Source organism: Lemur catta, chromosome 11, assembly GCF_020740605.2.
Source record: "Lemur catta isolate mLemCat1 chromosome 11, mLemCat1.pri, whole genome shotgun sequence".
NCBI lineage: Eukaryota > Metazoa > Chordata > Mammalia > Primates > Lemuridae > Lemur > Lemur catta.
The window spans coordinates 36,536,058-36,560,167 of NC_059138.1; the positions used below are offsets into that span (position 1 = coordinate 36,536,058).

The 24,110-nt window shown below is 34.9% G+C and overlaps 1 protein-coding gene across 1 annotated transcript; it reads right to left on the reverse strand.

Annotated features, from left to right (window-relative positions):
* DLD (dihydrolipoamide dehydrogenase) lies at positions 1-23,727 on the reverse strand. The gene is made up of 14 exons (XM_045565435.1): positions 23,570-23,727; positions 21,912-21,990; positions 15,786-15,865; positions 15,214-15,282; positions 14,368-14,437; positions 12,952-13,052; positions 12,507-12,650; positions 11,567-11,668; positions 4,187-4,377; positions 3,310-3,480; positions 2,808-2,997; positions 2,217-2,354; positions 886-975; positions 1-791 (listed from the first exon to the last, which is right to left on the reverse strand). The coding sequence occupies exons 1-14, from the start codon at positions 23,699-23,701 to the stop codon at positions 726-728; spliced, it is 1,623 nt and encodes a 540-aa protein (XP_045421391.1). The 5' UTR covers positions 23,702-23,727; the 3' UTR covers positions 1-725.
* Between the last annotated feature and the right edge of the window lie 383 nt (positions 23,728-24,110).

The following is a 24,110-nucleotide window of genomic DNA, read 5'->3' on the forward strand; positions in this document are numbered from 1 at the left end:
TGAATATTTAAGACATTTATTTCAATATCTTCATTCCCTATTGTAATACGTTTGAGTCTCCACTTAATATATTGAGTTTTATAGACAGACTCTCTCCATTTGGGTTACTGCATAACTATCCTTCAGACCTGTAGACCTCAACAGAACCTTAAAAACCTCTTAAACACAAATTCTATCCATAAACTGTAAGAATTTAGGGGTTACATAAAAAGAGTGAGAGACCATTTTTATTTACATCAGTGAGGTTTATACATATTTGAATCTTACTGAAATGACCGACTTGTTTCAAATATGAAAACCAAATTAAAAACATCTTGGTCACCTTGTTTCAAACACAACTCTTCACATACCATACTCCAGCTCCATCCATGTACAAGCAAATTTAACTTTTCTGTATCATTGATAAAAGCAGCTTAACAAATTCAGTGATGCTGAGCCTTTCATAAACAGCATGAAAATATGGGCTGATGAAGATCTTCCAGGATGCTACTATAAGTAGCTTTCTGTCCTGCATATTAATTAATGCACTGAAAAAAATATTAAGTTTATGTAAAATATAGATAGGAGATTATCTATTCTGTCTAAACCTATTAAATACCTTCCAAAAAAGATTCATATTTCAGTCCTAGGAATTCCTGGAGCGGTGAGCATACCCTGTCCAGAAACGTGACCTTTACAAGATAGCTCCCAGGAAATTTCAGAAAAAATATATATAGTCTTCTAATTTAAAAGTTGATTGGTTTGCCAAATGATGCAGCCAGGTTTGCTTCTCTAAACGCTTCTGATAAGGTCTGCAAAGGAATAAATTTAGAATTAAAAGCCAATTAATTGTAGGTCACAAGAAAATTTAGACAGCTGTTAATTCTGTATGTTGTTAATAATTACCGGATGTGCATGACAGACTCTAGCTATATCTTCACAGGATGCTCCATATTCCAAAGCAAGAGCAGCTTCATTTACCATTTCTCCAGCACCCTTTAAAATAACAAGCCAAGAAGTAATTTTGCTTCCATGGCAAAAACACCACCACACTAATAGGATAGCAACAGTTAAAAGAGCAGTCTTTTTAGATCTTAAAATTGCCTCAAATCTTTGTTGTTACAGCAGTGGAGGAAAAGTCAAGAAAAAGTCTTCCAGTCAGGAAAAGGTGACACAGATGAGCTTGGGCTCTGGAGCCAGATGGCCTGGACTCTTATCTACCAATTACTACCTCAGCCACTCAGTGGCTGTGTGCTTCATTCAGGTTCTTCACCTCAAAAATAATAGCAGCTCTTATCTCGCAAAGCTGTTATAAAAATATAGTTAATATATGTACTTAGGAAAAGTGACATAGTAAGCACTCAAATATTTTATTCTCACTGTCACATCAGATACAAAAGATGTAGAGGGAGGATACACTTTAGGCTCAGTGGTAAAAAAGGCTTCCCTTAGGAGGTAAATGAGACCTGAACAGTAAGGAGCCTGCCATTCAAAGCCATCGAGGCAGAGCATTCTAAGCATAGGGTACTACAACCACAACAGCCTTAAAATGCGAACAAGCCTCTCCTCTTATGAAAATGAGAGAAGGCCTATGTAGCATGGTATTAATAAGCAAAAGGGGAGAGCAGAAAGCGATGAGGTCAGAAAGGTAGGCAGGAATAGATTCAGGGAAGCCTTGTATGTAACCAACTGAAGCTGAAAAACAGCACTGGATGATCTGAAGAAGGGACATGGTTTGGTGTGTGTTTTAACACATTGACTGCCATATGAGTTGTATTTAACACATACTAGTTTTGAGCCTGGGGCCTCATGAAGCATATGTCACACATCTCTTTACCTTAGGAGCCGCATGAACTAATTTTCAAGTTGCATACAACTCACACACAGAAAACAAAAAACAAATTTTTCATTAAATTAGAAAGGATTGTTTTGTTTTCTAAGTTTTTATTTTATTTTTGTAATAAAACACCATGGCCAAGGAAAAAAATTTTTTTGTAGTGTGGCAATCAATGTGTTTAAGAGATAATTTTGGCTGCAGTATAGAAAGTAGATGATATTGATGGACGAGACTGTGAGAGTCTGCTGGTACCCTGCTAGAAATGATGCAGAGAGGCCATATTCAAAATTTTGCTGGTAATTAGTAATCTCAGAATGAAAACAGCAGGTGGTTTAAAATTAATAGATAGCAATGTTTTCTAGAAATCTTAATGGAATTTCTCTGGTTTTACAATACTCACTGGTCCAAGAATATGTGCTCCTAGTACTCTGTCTGTTGATTTCTGCCCAAGAATCTTCACCATGCCATCTGTGTCAGCATTTGTCTTAGCTCTGCTGTTAGCAGCAAATGGGAATTTCCCAACTTTGTACTCAATACCCTGTGGAACAGAGAAAAAGAAAACCTACATAAATGCTGAAAAAGTTCATTCTCATTGGTGAAATCATCTACCATTTGTTCAGAAAATAAATCCCAAGATGGCAATTGTCCACACAGCATATAGAAGGAAAGACCAAAAGGCTGGTTAATGAAACATATTTTGTATATAAACGTAAGCAAATACAAGTTTCTGTCCATCTGGTTATATGTCAAAGCCAAATATAAAAGCTCTGGAATTATCAGTTTTTGAATACAGGCAACTTCTCCTCCCATTATTGCTGGTAAATCTAAGTGAACGATCTCTTTATGATGCTAACAAAGGAAAAATACATAAACTACAATGTTTTATAGTTGTTAAAATATACAGATGCAATGATAAAATGCTTTTTCTCAACCATCAGTGTCATTAGCTGAATTCACACATTGGAGTAAAGCCACCCACATTCAGGATTACCTCTTCTTTCAACTGCTCTTCTGATTTGCCAACCCAAGCAACTTCAGGGTGTGTGTAAATCACTGATGGCACACAGTTGTAGTCAATGTGCACAGCACCACCAGCCATTCCTTCAACACAGATAATGCCTTCATCTTCTGCTTTGTGAGCCAGCATTGGACCAGCAACTACATCACCAATGGCATAGATACTACCACCACAGAGATCAAAAGAAACACAGTGAACTTCTGAAATCACATTTATCTTCAGTTACATCATGGTAACAAACGTGTTTAAGTGTCTAGTCAATAAGTCACCCAAAAACAAATCAAATGCAGCTCTTTGAAAATCTGTGAATTCAGCTTCTAATCTGAGTAATAAAAAATACAATTATTTTTGATTTTGTATCTTGTAAGTTTACTATTCTTTCCCAAATCTATTTTATAAGCAAAAGTCTTATTTTTCAAAATACTTTTAAATAAATTTTAAAATTATTAAAAATACAGATAATCATCCAACTTACTTTGGAATTTTAGTTTGGAATCTGGTATTGACTGGAATTCTACCTCTGGGATCTAGTTCAATTCCAAGTTCTTCTAGTCCCAAATTCTGAGTAAAGGGTCGTCGGCCAATGCAAACCAAGAGTACATCACAAGTGATAACTTCAGCTTTACCACCAGACGCAGCTTCAATACTAGACAATGAACAGTGTATAACTGTTAAACATAAATCTATATAAGCATCTAGCTGATGGACTTAGAAATTTAAGACTAGAGATTTCTCAAGTGTTGATGACATTTCTAACAACGTAAGTTCATTATTTGATTAAAAATATAAACATAAGTGTCAGGCAATGAAAAAATGTACACATCCTCTAGAAGTCTATCATTAAAATCTCACAAAAACAAACAGTATAAATGCAGTAGCTAAGAACACAGGTCTTAGAGTCACAAAAATCCAAGTTCAAGTACTGACTCTGCCATTCATTACCTGTGTGATCTTAGGCAAGTTATTTCATTAAATAACGTAAGTATTTAATAAGTAGAGTGCCAGATACATAGTAAGCAATCTAATTATTATGACCATTGATTTTCCACATATCTGTCTAAAAATATTGAATTAATTTTACTCAATGTTGGGAGTTGAAAATTTTCTGATTGTATACTCTGAAAAGATACAATAATCAGAACATTGGATTAATCATCTTAGCAACTTAATCAGAATTTCAACACACTAATGCAATAATCTGGTAAGCAACACTAAGTTATGTTAAGTAATAAAATGGTCTTAAGTTACAAAAAACCCTGTATTTGCTAATATGATTTTGAATTGAGTGTTTTTCTTAAAGAAACACACAGACAAGGATGATATCCTATCAAAAACAAATGTAGCATACTTACGAAACATCAATTTTTCCATCTGAATTCTTGGTAGCACCAGTAACCTTTGTATTCAATTTAAATTTAAACCCCTGTTTTTGAAGGATACGTTGAAAGCTTTTAGCTATCTCCATGTCAATTCCAACTCCACCTACATGACCCAAAAATTCAACTGCTGTCACATCTGCACCAAGTCTTTGCCAAACTGAACCCTGAAAATAACAGTAATCAAAAAAATCCAATAATCATAAAAGTTTCTATAGCAAATGTTTAGTAAATCATCTAAAATAATTATAAAATATTTCTTTTGCTAATATGTCTCTGTTAGAAGCTCTGAGGTTTAAAATTAACACTCTGGTAAATATCTATAACTTCATATATTTATCAGTTCATTCAACATTTATGGAGCTCCTACTAAATGTCAGGGAACATTTTAGCTGCTAGGCATACATTAGTCAACAAAACAAAAATCTCCACCATCAGGGACCTTATATTCTGGTAAAGGAGATCGACAAGTAAAATTCATGTCAGGAGACAGTAAAGTGCTATGAGAAAAATAAAATGGGAAGTAGAACCACGACTACTACTGAAGGGAGAGGGATCGTAATTTTAAATAGCACAGTTGGGGAAGGCCTCACTGTCGGTGACAAAAGGCTTCAAAGAGTGAGGGAATGAACTATATACAGATAGCTGGGGGAAGGGTGTTCTAGGCAGAGGGGAACAGCAAGTGCAAAGGTCCTGAAGGGAAGGAACATAGGCTCTTATTGCTACTAATCACTGATGTTTGCAGAATAAACTGACTTCATATTGTATTTTCTCAACAAAGGAGAAATGTTTATTTTTTTCATTCAAATTATAATTTAAACTGAATACTAGTTTAACAATATTTTAACAATTAGCATAACTTCTAAACAATTATACATGAAACTATATGTAACAGGCAAGATTAAAAACTTCATAGCACTATGTAAAATATAAAAAACTATGAACACATCCTTTCCAAGAATTTATATTAAAATCATCTGGTAATTCAAATGAACTATAATTTTACATTCCCAACTAAATTCGGTATATGCATTCATTTTAAAAATTTCATGAATTTTTGGGATGAGGACTGAGTTAACTAGATGCAATACAGTGATACTAAAAATCTAATTCTGTCAATATATACATATATACACATATATATAGACACATACACATGAAAGTTAACTCAGAATGGATCTGGACCTATAAAATTTTTAGAACAAAACCTAGGAGAGAATCCTCAAGTTAAGCAAAGATTTCTTAGACACAACACCAAAAGCATAATCCATTAAAAAAATAATAAATTGAACTTCATCAAAATTAAGTCTTAGAAAGATAATATTAAGAACAAGAAAACAGAAACCACAGACTCGGAAAAAAAATCTATAAAACATTTATCTGATACAGGATTTATATTCAGAATATATAAAGAACTCTCCTAACTCAACGATGAAAAAACAAACCAAATGAAAAAATGGACAAAATATTTGAATAGACATTTCACCAAAGAAGATATAGAGATGACAAGTACATAAAAAGATGCTCGACACTGTAAGTCACTAGAGAAATGTAAATTAAAATCACATGAACCCAATTCAACAACACATTAAAAAGATCAATTCACCATAATCAAGTGGGATTCATTCCAGGAATTCAAGGAGGGTTCAACACACACAAATCAATAAATGTGATATATCACATTAACAGAACCAAGAAAAAAAAAAAATTACATGACCATTTCAATAGATGCTGAAAAGCATTTGATAAAATTTAACAACCCTTTATGATAAAAACTCTCAATAAATGGTGTATAGAAGGAACATATCAAGATAATAAAGGCCATATATGACAAACTCACAGCCAATATCATACTGAAGAGGGAACAACTGAAAGTCTTTCCTCTAAAATCTGGAATAAGACAAGAATGCTCACTTTCACCATTTTTATTCAACATAATATGGAAAGTCCTGGCCAGAACAATTAGGCAAGAGAAAGAAATCAAGGCCATCAAAATTGGAAAGGAAGAAGTCAAATTAGCCTTGTACACAGATGACATTATCTTATATTTAGAAAAACCTAAAGACTCTACCAAAAAAAACTGTTAGAACTGATAAACAAATTCAGTAAGTTGCAGGATACAAAAATCAACATACAAAAATCAGTAGCATTTATATACTCTTAACAGGGAACACAATCTGAAAAACCAATCAAGAAAACAATACCATCGACAGTAGCTACAAAGAATATAAAATACCTAGGAATCAATTTAACCAAAGATGTGAAAGATCTATACAAGGAAATCTATAAAACACTGATGAAAGAAATTGAAGAGGACACAAATATTCCATGTTCATCAATTAGAAGAATATTGTTAAAATGACAATGCTACCCAAAGCAATTTACAGATTCAATGTATACCTTTCAATATCAATGACATTCTTCATAGAAATAGAAAAAGAATCCTAAAATTTGTATGGAGCCACAAAAGACCCCAAATACTTGATTAGCCAAAGCAATACTGAGCAAAAAGAACAAAACTGGAGGCATCGCATTACCTGACTTCAAAATACACTACAAAGATATAGTAACCAAACCAACATGATACTGGCATAAAAACAGACACATGGAGATCAATGGAACAGAATAGAAATCCCAGATATAAACCGATGCATTTTCAGCCAACTCATTTTTGAGAAATACACAATGAGGAAGAGGCAGTCTCTTCAATAAATGGTGGCTGGGAAAACTGGATAACCATACACAGAAGAATGAAACTAGACCCTTATCTTTCACCATATACAAAAATCAAATCAAAATGGATTAAAGCCTTAAATCTAAACCATGAAACTACTAGAAGAAAACGTTGGGAAATGCTCCATGACATTGGTCTGGGCAAAGATTTTTGTGTAAGACCTCAAAAGCACAGGCAACAAAAGCAAAAATAAACACATGGGATTACATCAAGCTAAAAAGCTTCTGCACAGCAAAGGAAACAATCAACAAAGTGAAGAGATAACCCACAGAATGGGAGAAAATATCTGCAAACTATCCATCTGACAAAGGATTAATAACCAGAATATATGAAGAGATCAAATAACTCAACAGCAAAAACAAAAAGAAATAATCCAATTTAAAAATAGGCAAAAGGCCTGGAGACATTTCACAAAAGATAACATACAAATAGCCAATGTTGAAAAAATATTCAACATTACTAATCACCAGAGAAATGCAAATCAAAATCACAATAAGGTCTCATTTCACCCCAGTAAGAATGGCTTTTATCCAAAAGACGGGCAATAATGGATGCTGGTGAGGATGTGGAGAAAGGAGAACCCTTGTACACTGTTGGTGGGAATGTAAATTAGTACAGCCACTCTGAAAAACAGTATAGAGGTTCCTCAAAAAAACTAAAACTAGAACTACCATATGATCCAGCAATTCCACTATTGGGTATATATCCAAAAGAAACAAAATCAATACATCAAAGAGATATCTGCACTCTCATGTTTACTGCAGCAGTATTCACAATAGCCAAAATATGGAATCAACCTAAGTGCCCACCAATGAATGGATTAACAGCTAAAGAAAACGTGGCATATATACCCAATGGAATGTTATTCAGCCATAAAAAAGAATGAAATCCTGTCATTTGCAGCAACATAGATGTAAACGGAGGTCATTATGTTATGTGAAATAAGCCAAGCACAAAAAGTCAAATACTACAGGTTCTCAATCTTACATGAGAGCTAAAAAAAGTGGTGGATCTCATGAAGATAGAGAACAGACTGTTGGTCACCAGAGACTGAGAAGGGTAGGGGAGAGGGAGAAATGAAGAGAGGTTGCTTAAGGGGTACAAATATGCAGTTAGATAGAAGAAATAAGGCCTGGTGATTGATGGATCAAGAGGGTGACTACAGTTAACATTGATAGATTGTATATCTCAAAGTAGCTAAAAGAAAACAATCCAAATGTTCCTAGTATAAAGAAAGGATAAATGTTTCAGGTGATGGATACCTCAATTATCTTGATTTAATTATATGAATGTATCAAACTATCATATGTAGTGAAAAAATATGCATATGTATTATGTATCAAAAAAATTAAAATAGAAAAAAAACCACAATGAGAAACTACTACACACCCATTAGAATAGCTCAAATTTTAAAAAAAAACCGGTAATACCAAGTACCAGTGAGGAAGTGGAACAACTGACACTTAAACTGCTGAACGGATTGTAAAAATGTTGCAGCCACTGTGGAAAACAGTGTTCCTCAAAAAGTTAAATACAGAATTACCACATGAACCAACAATTACCCTCCTAGGTATATACCCAAGAGAAATGAAAACGGATGTCCACACAAAAATTTGTACACAAATATTCGTAACAGTCAAATGTCCATCAACTGACAAATGGATAAACAAAATGTGCTATATCCATAGAATGGGATATTATTTGACCATATAAAGAAATGAAGTATAGATACATGCTACAGCTTAAATGAATCTTAAGAACATTATGCTAAGTGAAAGAAGCCAGGCACAAAATAATATTGTATAAGTCCATTTATATGAAATGTCCAGAATAGGCAAATTCATAGACACAGAATGATTAGTGGTTTTCACGGGCTTGGGGAAGGGAGAAATGAAGAATGATCGCTCATGGGCACTGGGTTTCTTTCTAGGGTAATGAACATGTTCTAGATTCAGACAGTGGTGGCAGCTGCACAATTCTATGAATATACTTAAAACCACTGAATTGTAAACTTTAAGTGGGTGAATATATATGTGAATTATATCTCAATAAAGCTGTTTAAAAAAAAAAAACACACTCTCTGAACCTAAATTGGAATAGTAAGAAATGACAGCAGTGTGGAAATGATAGGAAGCATCACCCTGGAGTCTATAATTCAAAGTAGGAAATGATGAGCATAGACAAATGACCTATTCTTTAGGAAAACTGATTTCAAAATCTTTAGAGATAGGAAAACTCCAGTAGTATCTACCACTTATTTAGAGCTTATTAGATGCCAGGCACCACATTAAGTGCTTTAAATGTATTACCTTATTAAATCTGAGTAATAATCATGTAAGTTGGTTATTCTTATCCCCATTTTTAATGACAAATCAGGTAGTCCAGAGAGGCTCATTAATTTAAGAAAGACATAAAACCAACAAGAGGCAGAGCTATAATTCAAATTTAAATGTGGTTGATTCTAAAATGCAAATTCATTCGATGATGGCAGTACCACTCATTGAGGTGGGAAATGTAGGAAGAGAAACAGGTTTGGTTTTGTTTATTTGGGTGTGGGAGAGGTAGAATGGGGACAGAAAGGGTAAGTTATACATTTACTGAATACAATGCCTGTGAGACACACAAGTAGAGATGCTGGTAGGCATTTAGATATAACAGTCCAGAGGCAAGCAGAAAGAATCAGACTGCAGATATTTTTGAGTTCTTGGGTAACTGAGGTGGCAGTGAAGAGAATATTCTGTGGAGAGACAAAAAGCGTCCAGGATAGAACCCTGAGACAGAATCTAGAGTAATACTAACAATTAAAGGGAAAGCTAAGAAAAGGAGAACTTGCATAGATGACAGAGAATTCAGCCCAAAGGATAAATGTAAAACCAGCAGCATATGGAATCAGAGAAGCTAGGGAAAGAGTTTCAAAGAAGAAAATCAGCAATGCTGACTGCTGCCAAATAAAGCAGTGAAGAAAACTGGATTGAGCAATAAATCCATTCATGTCCTTGTTGGAGAAATTTATTGACACAAGAAGCCATGGACTGAGAAGTGAGTGGAAGCTGATGAAATAGAGCCTGGACAACTCTTTCAAGAAGCTGGGTTGTGAAGGAAAAGTAAAAGGGAAATTAGTAACTGAAGAAGAACACAGGATCAAGAGAAGGCTTATTTATGTGTACACAAGCCTGTGTCACTGAGTGCAAATGCATCTGAGCATGTATATATGATATACAGGTACATACCTAAAGGCATATTTAATTGTAAATGAGAAGAAAGCAGAAGTAGAAAAGAGTTTAAAGACTGAAAAATACAAGAAAGAATAAAAATCACAAAATAAGTCTTCAAGAAGGCAAAAGATGGTGTGCTACCAAGCAGAGGTGAAGGGATTAGCCTTAGGGAAAACAGCATTCCAACAGTAACAGAGGGAAGATCAAAACAAAGAATAAGTGTAACAATAGCTAAAAATTTTCAAATCTGGGGCATCAAAAGGAGACAGTTCTCATCTGATGGTTTCTTTTTTACTTGATATTTAGGAGACAAAGTCATCTACAGGCAGAGAAAGACAGTGTAGGCAGAGGTTTGAGAAGAGTAGGAAAGGAAACAGCCATTGCAGAGACCAGGACAGTGTTCCAGGTAAGGAAATAATGGATTGTCAGAAAGCCAAAGGTTCCTGTTGAGGTTGTGACCAAGAATTTATACAGGCACCAATCTGCAGGTGTGTTTTTCTCCACGTATGGCCAATAGCCTGAGAATAGCATAAAAAAGGCAGACTGCTGCATTCAAACAGGACGAGAGTTGTGCCAAGCAGATATGACAAAACAGCAAGGCACATAACTCAAGGACACCTGTAAGAAAGTGGTTAAAATGATGGACTACAGAATCTAAGCTGATCAGAAAAGCAGTCAAGACAGGAAAGGGCAGATGGCAAAAAAAGCATAGAGATCTATGGACTAGAAGACCCAGTAAAGTTAAAGAGCGCATAAGTATACTAGAAATAACTAAGTAAGAGAGGAAAAGAAGGTATGGTTAGAGAATAAAATGTCTGATGTTATGATTTCAGAAGTAGAGCAATTCTTGGTGATTATAAGGTAACTGACTCTGAGAAAGGATATCTAAAATGGAGAGAAAATGTCACTGGAAATATGTGGAAAGCTGCCAGGTGGACAAGAAGGGAGAACAAGGCAGGCAGAGGGTATAAAACAGCATAGTGCTCAGAAAGCTGTAAATAGTTTGACATTTCTAAAACCAAAGCAGCATTGAGATGAGGGTGAAGAAGAGAAGAGCCAGATAACGTACATCATGGTAAAGAGTATGGTCTTTATCTGGAATGCAATTTGGTCAGAATGACAGCTATATTCAAATATCTGAATGGCTATCAGATTAAAAATCAATTCAGCCAATTCTAGGAAACAGGAAAGATGAAAGATACAGGGAAGCAGACTATAAAATAAGGGAAAACATTATAATGACTGACAATTACCTAAAGAGGTTGTCTTTTTAAAAATAGTAAACTCTTCATTGCTAGAAGTGTTTAAGCAAAACTCAACATGGAAGCCTCTGATATTATGCATATTATGAAAGGGACATTTAAGTCCCTTTCAACTCCATGGAGGTAACATAAAGACATCACTTACCAATTCTACACCTATTACACCTGCACCAATAACAACCATCTTTTCTGGAACTTTTTTTAAAGATAAAGCACCTGTAGATGACACTATTGTATCTTCATCAATCTATAATAAGAAAAACAAAAGATACAATCAAAATTATTTGGAAAAACCTAGTATAGTCGACCCTCCAAATCCATGGGCTCCAAATTTGCAGATTCAACCAAACGGATCAAAAATATTTGGGAAAAAAAATGGATGGTTGCATCTGTACTGAACATGTACAGTCCTTTTTGGGGGTCATTATGCCCTAAACAATACAGTATTAACAACTATTTACATTGTATTGGGTATTATAAGTAACCTAGAGATGTTAAAGTATACAGGAGGAAGTGTGTGGGTCATATGCAAATACTATGTCATTTTATGTAAGGGACTTGAGTATCTGCGAATTTTGGAATCTGAGGGGGACTGGAACCAATCCTCCACAGATACAGATAGACAACTATATCTGTAAACTGATCTCATTCAGCAAAATCACTAAAAATACTAAGTCACTTATTTGTTTTGAGGTTATCTATAACTTCTATCCATATATCCAATTTCATCAAATCCCATTAAAAATGCTAACTTTAAATTTTATCATTCAGTATTCCAAAACAAAGTGGTCAATTTTCATTTCATGCTGAATTCAAATATATCTTTATAATATAAAGTGTTCTGTATCTGGTCAAAATCACCACAGAATAAAGATAGGTAACTTAAGACAGTTGAACACCTGTCAAAATATAGTATCTCAGGGGGAAAAAAAAAAAAAAAAAAATATATATATATATATATATATATATACACACAGTACCTCAGTCACAAATCTCTCAAAGTTCATAAATAGCATAAAGTAATTTACCAAATGTACTTTTAAAGGAAGGTTGTAACACAGCTGTAAATCATAAAGCATAAATACCGTGATTCCAGGAAAAGGAGTAACTTCTGAACCTGTAGCTATGAGAATGTTCTTTGTATCAATAACCTGAGTGCTGCCATCGGCTTTCGTAGCAGTGACCTGATTTTTGCCAGTTATCTTTCCATATCCATTGACGTGAACAACCTTTATAAAATGTTTATAAATTCACAAAGTTTAAAATAATTTTTTGATAAACATTAAATAAAAATATTCTGAAAATAATTTATCTAAAACAACATACTTCCCTACTTAGTAATGTTACATATGGAACAGCAAAAAATTTGTTCTGTCAGAGAAATCTATTTCAGGTTAGCAAACTGTATTAAATTAAATAAATATCCCCCCTCACCCAGTAACCAAGTTCAAATATCATCACACTATTAGCATCATGCAATGTTTAGTATGTATACAAAATAAAGCAGAAATCTGAACATTAAGCACTGACCTTATTCTGTTTGAATAAGTGGGCAATTCCACCAGTTAAAGCTTTTACTGCAGTACTCTTCTGCTCCATCATCTTCTCTAAATTTAAGCGAACTTCAGACACTGTAATTTGTTAAATACATTTTTAGTTCTTAGCTAAATTCTTGAAGCAATGTGTAGTATTTTTCATTAACCATGGTCTGGAAATTTTCAGCCTAATGCTTACAAAACTATGTAAAAGATAGTAGTAAAATTTTAAAATTTAATAACTGATAATAATCACAGCTGACAAAAGGCCATCATCATATCATAATAATGGAACCTATCATACACTGTAAAATGTCCCCATTGAGTAAAAATGCAATCTAAAATAAAATATTATATCCCACTGCAACAAGTAGAAATGGCAAAGTAAAATGTCATCTGAAATTTTAATTAAAGAAAAATGCTAAATTTCATGAAACAAAAACTAATTACAAAATACACATCTGAAAATTCCAAATACAGGAGCTTAATATTAAAAGTTTAATTTAATCAACTGGGTTTTAATTGCTCATTTAACTCAGAAGAGAACTCTCAAGCAACAATATAAAATAAAAATGCTCAACTCAATAGAACTTCAGAAGTAAGAAGGATATCTTAGAAATCAGCTCATACAACAATCAACAAATATCTCAGAGATAAGGAAACACAGACTCTGAGGAAATTTACCCAAGGTCACAGAGCTAGACAGAAACCCTTGCCTACAATACAGGTCTCTTGACTACCCTATCTCTTCTTTCCCTATATCATTCCACTTTTCATTTTCTTTAGTGCATATACATCACCTCTATACTCTGGATTGCCTACATATAGCCCCTTTCAGAAACCTATTACTATAAAGAAACAAATGAACGAAAAGTAACACCCCAAGGTATGCATGGGTCCTAACCCTCCGGAAGTATCTGTCAACAATATCTGGAGAGAAAAGATGAAAACAGCCCAAAATAATATGGCCAGGAGACAAGACAAACCAAATTCAAATATTATGAAACGTCCTCTTCCTTTTCCACTGTGCTTCACTCTTTCTCTCCTTTCCCCTTTCCACTATCAGCAGCTTAGGTATGCCTTTCCTCCTTCCTTTTTCTTTATCTGTCCATAGCACTCAGCAATCCAGCCTCCCCAGAAATCTTCAGGTTTCAGAGAAACAACAATTAACTCTTCGTATAAACACAAATCCAGATTTCAGGCAAAAGTGGGCAAAGGAAAAGAATATATCATGGTAGCAATCTGGATTTAAGCCTTCTTTCTTAAGTAAATCTCTACATTTTCAAGATTCTTTATCTTATTCTTCCCTCACTAAACATCTATTATACACATTAGACACATGTAAGTCTTTAGCCAGAAGAGTCAAGTCAAGCAGTCTAGTAATATCGATAAGTATGAAAAGTATACTCACTTTCAATTCCTCTAGATGCAAAATCTTTTCCATGGGCCATATGGTAATAATGAGAGTTATTCAATAAAGCCTAAAGGAAATAAAAAGATGAAATTATCAAATATTCATAAACAGACTGCAAACAATGAAAAAGTGCTTCTGAAGACATTCTCTTTCAAATGTTATCACTACAAAAAACTATTAGTGAAGTGATGGATATGTTAATTAGCTTGTCTTAATTATCCCACACTGTATTCATAAATCATATAACATCACTTTGTACTCCATAAACAACTATGATTTTGTCAATTTACAATACAAATTTTAAAAAGAAGTTAAAAAAATTTCATTCTTACATGGAATAGTACATAGGACTACAGCAATTCAGTTTCTCTTATGTAATTAATCAAAGACAAATAATAATGATGTAAAAAAACACTCAACAAACAAGAATGAAAATAAAACATCTTTGCTTTCTTTAAAAGCAAAGAAATAAGTACACACACTTCAGGGTGGCAGGTGAAAAAGGCAGTCATGTTTATATCATACATAAAGCACCTAAAAGACAAATTTACTACTATCTGTTTCATTGGTAAAGGAAAGATAAAGAGAAAAATGGAACATCAGAGTCTATTTGAATGGATAGGCTAGGCATTCTGAAACAAAGAAGCTATTTCAAGAACGTGTGGCAGACTGGTGACAGCACTATTTTATAAAAGTTTTATGAAAGAAAAGTGTAGTTTTTTATCATCCTTGGGTTATTTTTTAATAACTGTGCTAATCTAATCTAGTCTCAATCCACCCTTCTAGTTAGTAGCTAACAACAACAACAAAAAAATCTCTGCACTGTACCAAACATATGCTCACCTTAGATGGAATACAACCAACATTCAAGCATGTTCCACCAAGTGTTTCATTTTTCTCAATGCAGACTGTCTACAACCAAAGAAAATATCATTTAACTATATATAACCTACAATGTTTCAGCTCACTAAAATTTCAAATGTTATGTCTTAATTTTCCTACAAAACAAGCTACTCAAGCTGTGTTTTACAGAGTCTAAAATACACAGTCCTTTATAATTTATCATTTGAATAACACTAAATTCTTTCAGGCCAAAAGTATATTCTAAAAGATATTTCTGTTTGCTTAACATTACTAAATATATGTTTTTAGTTCTATCACTGTATCTTCCAAAGTGTGATTACAAGCTAAAATATAATAAAAAGTACTGGGAGCAGGGGAAAAACCATGGACTTCACTTTCCATTCCATGTGAATACTATAACCAAATTAACCTGATCTTCACTGGTCTCAGGCTTACCAATAATTTAGCGAGTTAAGAAATTATTTACCATGTTTTCACCTGTAAAGTATTTTGTGAATATGATCAACCCTTCCCAAATGAGAATGTATCAACACTTAAAGTTTAAACCTTACCTTGAAGCCTAACTGGGCAGCTTTAATAGCAGCAACATATCCTCCAGGACCAGAACCTATAACTGTTACATCAGCATCAACTACAATAAAAGCAAATTGATATAAAATAGTAAATTGCTTAAAATTTACTAAAAGTAGCTCTTTGGAAAAGCAAACAACGTAATACTTACACTTCCAAGAAAGTACAAATAACCAGCATTTCTATACAGTAATATTTTATTCCCAGGTACTTGATGTTCTTTAATGCTACTGAAAATGGCACAAATTTTAAAATTTCATTTTCTATTATTGCCTATGGCATATGCAAATACAACTGAGTTGTGTAATATTAACCTTATATCCACTGACCTTGCTAAATTCTGTAGTTTTATTTAATGATAACTGACAGGGATTTAGTGACACTGGAAGACAAGTCTGTATGAAGGAAAGAGCCTGAGCTTTGGAATCTGATATACCAGACTTCATATCTCAGCACTGCCACTTATCTGTTGTGTGGCCTTGGCCAAGTGACTTAATCTTTTTATAACACAGGAATGATAATACTGCCTTCAATGACAAATGTTAAAATTAAGTAATATAATTTTGTATAATGCCTTAGTACTTCCAATAAATTTAAGACAAATTACCTCTTTCAGGTCTTTAACTTCTGAAATATCAGAAAAAAATTAGTTTCCATATAATACATGATAAATGTTTCAAACTTTATTTGCATATTAATAAATATTACATGATTTAAGATAACAGGCTAACCAGAACATTCAATTAATTATTCTGGATATTTATCATACAAAGATAAAGATAAAAAATTGAAAATTAACTTTCATCAGCAGGCTTAGGAATATAATAACTGTAATACAAATGTACAAATAAATCCAATTACCCCCCAGTCTCTTCAATTCAATTTCAAATACAGTAATAGTGACTTTTGAGTTAGGAGACAGTCTCCCTTCTCCCCTTCCACTGTCCTTACAACTCCAACTGGTCTAGCATTTAACAGTTCATTAATGCATATTTACAAATATTATCATATTTGACTCAAAGAACTTCTTATGAGGAAAGTAAGGATGACATAAACAAGACATTTCAAAGAAGAAACAAGAGTTTCAGAGAGGTCAATTAACTTGTCCAAGGTGGCAAGTGGGTGGCAGAGACAAAGGTTAGCTTTTTGATTCTACTTTTAGTGGTCTTTCCATCATTCGATACTATTCCATTCCTCAATTTTAACCATCATAAACTAAAATCCCAGAAAGCTTAAGCTTTATAATTACTAGCTATGTGACCTTAGGTGGGTGAGTAATTTAACCTGCTGCATCTTCATTTCCGCACCTGCAAAATAAAGACTACAAACAAAACCTCAGTGTACTAACACACAACGAAATAATATACATAAATACTTTAGCATAGTACCTATAACATACATAGGAAGTATTCAATATATACCAGCTATATTCTGACCTACAAAGATGACAACTTTAATCTGTATCATCCCCTCCCTGCAAAAACACACCTCTAGAAGATTAGAGTGCTATCATTCAAAAAACCTTTGCTAGCCTGAACAGAAGCACAGTACCTCTATGTTGGCAGATAATTAAGAAGTTATTCAACCCAATTATCCACAAAATCTAAGAATCTTTCCTACTGAATAAATGAAAGTACTGGATTCTTCTTGGTTATATCAGATAATTGGGATTACTCAATACACGAAAAAATATATAGCCACTCCAATACATGAAAAAATTATTGCTTCAATTTTTTTGATCCCACTTGCACTTTCTGGCCACCTGCTCAGTTCACTGATTTATGTTCAGAATTAAGTACATAATAAAATGTATTTCTATTTTCAAATCTGGAACCAAATGATGATTACACAATATTACTTAAATGGGTTCTAATTTTTAATTTCACAGTAATGTAAATACAAGCTACAAAACAGGTTTCTTTGCTGAATTTTTAATATCTTTTCTGATTAAAAAATACAGGTTTACTGAAAAAAAAATTGAACACAGAAAAGCAAAAAAAAAAAAACCCAAAACCAAAAAGCATCCACATTGCCTTACAAGCCAGACAAAACTATGTTTGTGGGTCCTCTTAAGCTTTCTTCTATGAAAGTTTTCATAAAATTCAAATTTTGCCATATAAAATTTTATATTCTTTTCTCTTTATATGAGCACATTATATATTCATAATTTATACATTATTGCTATAATTCTTCAAAATCTTTTTAATGACTAAATTAAATATTTTAGATGTTAAGTATATGTATTTTTTGAGTATATATTTTTAATTACTGATATGTAACAACACATATAGTAATCCACAATACAAAAATGAAAAAGAAATTTAGTTTGGAAAAGAACCAGGAGAAGTAAACAAATGATAAAAAACAATAGCCAAAAAACTTGGGTTTTACTTCTCAATTGACTACATAATCTTAGGTAGTTTTTTAAAAACTATAGAAAATATCAAAAACAGTTCACCTCTCACTGAAGAAGCTAGATGTAACGGTGCATCACAACACCAAGAAAGCACTAAGAAGCACAAAAATGAAGAGAAAAAAGCAGAGTCTTTACCTAAAGATTTGTCAGCTGAGAATACGTACGGGAGGGTGCAAGCCAATGACAAACTTTCAAAAACAAGCCAGTATTGCAATGTATCCAAAAATAAGATGGATTGATGGATAGATAAATGGATTGACAGATACGTGTTAATGTTAAGTAGAGAAAAATGTTAATGGAAGAATCTATGGGTGTTCACTATAAAATTCTTACAACTTTTCTAAATGTTTACAACTTTTCATAATAAACCTCAGAAAAACAAATCATCTAGTTCTCACCTGTACCAGGGGATGCATGCCAATGAACCTTTACAACACATGATTCTAATTCACCTTCTCCTTGTCAAGAAGCATTTCACAGGCTGGGTTCCATAAATAAAGTTAAAAAATCAGAATACAGAAAACTAGTTGAATGACATACATTTAGTACTCAATTTAAGGAGTACTCAGAAATTTTTACAAAATTAGCATCAGTCCTTAAAAGCGAAAAAGAAAAACTGAAAGAATATAGAAACTGATAACACAAGAGAAAGATGACTAAGTCAGCAAAAATGACAAATGACAACTGGATAGCAATCTTGGCAGTAAGTATCAGCAAAAGCTATCAGGTTGATACTTCTAAAATACTCAGGTACAATGAGAGGTGATTGACTTAAACATGGCAATTAATGTTATTAAACTTAACTGAAAGAGAAAAAGCAGGAAAAAGTGCTTTGCAAATTACCCTACAAATGTTACTTATATCATTATGAGGAAAATGAGGCATCAATTATCAAGGCTACAGCTGAAATAAAGGTCCTAAGTTACAAATCAATTGTAATTATCAATAAATTACAAGATGTATCTTGAGAAGTCAGTCTGTAATAACACCTACCATTTGGGTAATTTGCTATGTGTCAGTCAGTTAGCTAAATGCTTTATATTAATACATGTTGTCTTATTGAAGCTTCATTACATCTCTATGACAGTTATTATTACCATTTACAAGAGGAAGAAAAAACTGAAAACAACTAAATACCTTGCACAAGATTGCACAACTAGTAAGTGAGCTATCCAGGATTCAAACCAGGCAGGTCCTTTAGATTCTGAAACTTATGCTTCTATACTATTACGTTCTATCGCCTTCTAAAACACTCAGATGATCCCATAATCTCCAAGCTAATCAAGAACTTCAACTAAAATGACAAGAAGCTGTTTCACTATCGGAAAGAAATCAAATTACTTATAAATGCCTTACTTATAAATGCCTTACCTATATGGAAAGTATCAGTATCTTCAATAACCTTACAATATAGTGATAGCAAACAAGCACGTGTCAAAATGAAGATAAAAACAAGACTATTTTAAAAAGAAAAAAGAAACAGGAAAAGAGATAATATAAAGCAGTAATCATTAATTACCAAATTCACTAAAATGAGTATAAGAGCTATTTGGTAAAGTTTATTTGTGGACGTTCTGTTGGAGCGTAAGGGAGGCTGATTTAAGATCCACTTCAGTAACCTCCTCCCACAGTCACACCCCACACTTGTTATTGCCCAAAACTGCTCAGCCTCTGAAATCTTGAATTCTAATACTCCACTTTCTGATCACAACCCTACAACCTCCTAGTCCATAAAGGAGAAATACAGTAAAATAAGAAAGGATCTGAAGTAAACAAACCAAGGTTCAAATATGAACTCTACCACCCCTAAATTTTTGGGCAAATTACTTGATCTCTCTGGGCTTTGAGGTAACATAGGGTTAATAGTAAGGATGATACCTACAGCCTATGGTCATAAGAATCAGAGAGAATGTATGTCAAGACCCTAAGAAGGTGCCAGGTGCATACTCAGTAAGTGTTACTCCCTTCTCAGATCCGCCTCCCAACTTTAGTACTGTAGCCTCCAGTCTCATTCTCATCCTCCATTACACCCTACACACTGCTACCCCAGCTAAAACCCAACTCAGTTATTATTCTCTTGCTCTTTACTGGTTTCCCTGTCTCTTGTTCAAGTAACTATTTCTCCAGCCTCAACTCCCACTACATTCTGTTTACGCACCGATACCATGCAGTCTCAGCTTCAGTAACGGTGAATTAGTGTTAGCTTACATGCACAGAATTATTTTGGTCTACCTATGTACAGTCTGTTCCATCTACCTAGAAATAAATACCGACAGCACACATTTCACATTAACATACTACTCTAAGCTCTTGGGATATATATATAAATGACATAGCCCTGGTTCTTATAGTCTACAGAGAAAGAAAAAGAATTACAATAAAAGATTTAATCTATAAACCGAGTGATCCTTATCCTTTTCAGATAACAACATAATTCCTTAGGAAAGAATTCTGTGACCATTCCTAATCCATATGTAGATTTCACAGCTCCCTAGCTTAGCTTTCTTGACCTGTTCAAAGCTAGAATAAATTACTCAGCCACTGTGGTCACTGGTGACTGGAATCCTCCCTCTGTCTTTCCTTCCTCTAAGAATAAAATATCCAAAATAATAATGATTTGTTAACAGCCAAGGATACAGGATTCAATTATTTCACAGAATGCAAGGAGACTAATGGACACAATTCTCCCACCTAATGATTTCTACAATGAAGTTTTAAGACATCTGATTTTACTTATAATCTATCTAGGTGAGTCCAGTAAATGTCAAAATAGCTAATTTCAAATAATCAATATCCTTCATACTAAGAGATCAAAATATTTCAGTATAAGCCCATTAACTTCCCGTTTTAAATACTTAAAAATTAAAATGCGTATCCTTTATAGAAACTTCAAAAATATAAAAAAGTATAAAGAGGAAAATTCCATGATATGTAGCTTCCTTTTAGGGTAGGTACACCCTGCTGCTCTTTAAAATGTGCTTTTTGATAAATTCATCAAGATTTTCATTCACAATGTCAAAAAAGACAACTCACCATTCATTCTAAACAGTGTTACAACAACCAACACAAACTTACCCAGTGGACAAAATTAACTTTTTAAAATGTAAACATATGAAATTGCTGCCTTGCTCAAAACCCTTCAGTGGTTTCCCACCACACTGCAGTAAAATGCTTGGCTTACAAAGCACTTCATAATCTGTCCCCTGCCTACCTCTCTGATTTTACATTCTAAGGGTCTCTGCTCCAGCCAAACCAGCCTTCTTGCTATTCCTTAAACTTCACAAGCGAACTCCTACCTCAGACTTTTCTCACCATTATTTCCCTTGGCCTGAAATAACCTTCTTACTCCCTCACTTCACCCAGGCCCCTGCTCAGACACCATCTCCTCAAAAAGGCCTTTCCTGACATCCTATCTAAAATTGTCTCTCTTCCTCCCTGTTACCTGCTTTAACTTTCAATTACTTCCCAAAATATTTATTGCTTGTCTTATATCACCAGACCACAAGTTGCATAAGAGCAGGGCTTTGCTTTATTCACCACCTGGAACACACTAGGTGGTAACATTTAAATGATTAAATATATGAACAAATGAATTCTAAGATTATCATAAGTTATTCTAAATTCACCTGCTTTTACATTGAAATAGAAAGGAACTGTCAGCTGAAGTGATGAGAATTTACCAATTACTTACTTGACTGATCTGCATAACTTCTCAGAGGCACTGCAGAAAGTCCCTGTAGGCCATGAGATATTCGATTGAAATGGCCCCTCTAGAAAGAAAGAAAAGGTTCCTATTATGTAAGATATGAATTGAAAACACAGAACTACTGAAAGTTGATGAAAAGGTAACAATTTTGAGCAAATGTATCAAACACTGATTATTAATATATCTTTCATTGCCATAGAGGTCACATGTCAATTTGTCCTCCAGGACAGTAACAATCATTTCAACTTTTCAGTCTCAGCTTGCCACACCCATCTTTTTATTATGAATATTCAAACCACCTCGTATTTAACCTAATTTAAAAATTCATTCAGTGGTATTAAGTTTTATTAAATTTTCAGTAAGTGTGGCTGATTTTTAGTGCCAGGGATCATTTTAATGTCATAAAGTTCTGAAAGTTATAACTTAAGTACTTGAATAACCTACAGTATGATAATACTTTTACTTGTAATTACTGTTTCCCGACTCTAATCTACCATGTATATACAGTCCATATTTACCTAGAAAGATGTTCCTAAGTCATCAACTAGAAACAGAAAATTAGACAAGGTAACTTAGGAAAATGCACTAAGTAATACAGAAATGTTCTGGAGCTACTACAGTTTCAGAAATTACACCATAATCTCCACAATCTCTATATGCTGACGGCTACCAATTCCTTAAAACAGTGAGGTACAAAGAAACAAAGCAAGTGTCTCCTCTTCCTATCCCAGCCAAGCAGTTAGGCTGCAGTGACAAAATCTACACTGATGTAGTAACAGTCTTTATTCCAAAGCAACTCTTGCACCCGAGGGCAGGACAGTAGACCAAAGAGCAGCAGATTGTCAGTGCTGAGTTTTAGTCCCAGCTCTTCCTCTCCTTAAAAGCATGGACTTCTGGCATGTGACATTAATTTTGGGGAACATATGCTTCTCATCTTGGAAACAAAGGGGCTTGATCGCTATGTTATTATATTTAAGGTCTCCACCAACATAGTATCCAGCCAAGGTCCCACATACATGTGGTTTGGCCATAGCTGGTAGGTAGATAAAAAGGGAAAATTGTCTTGACAACCGCTGCAATTAAAAATACAAACTCCAGGAGAACCTGAGAGATGGCAATGGACACTAATTTAAAGCTGCAAACACTGACAGCACCTTAGGGGAATTCCTAGAGCTTTCTGTTGGGTTGACTAGGTCTGTGCCATTCAAGAAGTGGCACCTGCCCACTGCAGAAAATCAGGCCACTTAGGGGTCAGGATTAGGATAAGAAAAAGGCAGAAGGTATGAAAAGCCAAACCATACGGGACACGGGCCGGGGGCTTACATTTCCTCCACCAAGGTGGAGGCCCAGGTTTGGAGGTGCGGTGTGCGCGGCTGCCGGCCGTCGCACAACTGGCGTGGCCTCCCCACAGCCTGGGCCCAGGCCCGCCGCCCGGCTGCTGCCGCCGGAGAACGAGCCGAGACGTTACCCCTGAGGCGAGGCCCGGGCTGAGACGGCGCAGACGCGGGGCCGGGAGTCGTCCCGGACAGGCACCCCGGCCTCTCCCACTCCAACCAGAGTTAGGCCGCGTCCCGAACCCACTGAGCGGGCCCCTCCGTGCCTCTGGCTCAGCACGAGCCCACTCACTCACACGCGGCCCTCACCTTGGCCAAGGAGCAGTACACACGACTCCAGCCCTGCATTTTCCCTTCCTCCGATGCTTTCACCTCCGCTAAGCGACTCCACTTTTCCAAGGTCTCCCCGCCCTGCGCATGCACAAAAGCCGCTGACGTCATCGCCCGGCAGCAGCGCGATTGGCTTGCGCGGTGCCTTCGTTCTTGTCAGGAGCGGTGTCGTGCGCTGTCGTAAGGGGCGTAATGCTTTGCGGCAGCGGTTGGGCGGGGGGCGCGGAGGGATCATTTTAGGGGGTGCGGTCAAAATGCCCTGAAATACAATGTAATCTTATACTTGGAAGACGAAATAAACAAAATTATCGTTTGCTTAATACATGCTACAGAAAGTAAACCGTAACAAGTTCAATAAGCTCTTGGTTGTTCTAGGCATTCCTCGGCACTTTCCGCATTGTCTCACTTCATCCCTACGACAACCAAGTGAAGTGTCAGTAGTATTTCCAGTTTTTGGATGAGGCCCAATTAACACTACCCCCAAGGTCTCTCAAGGGAGAGAGAACTGCAGCCCTTAGAC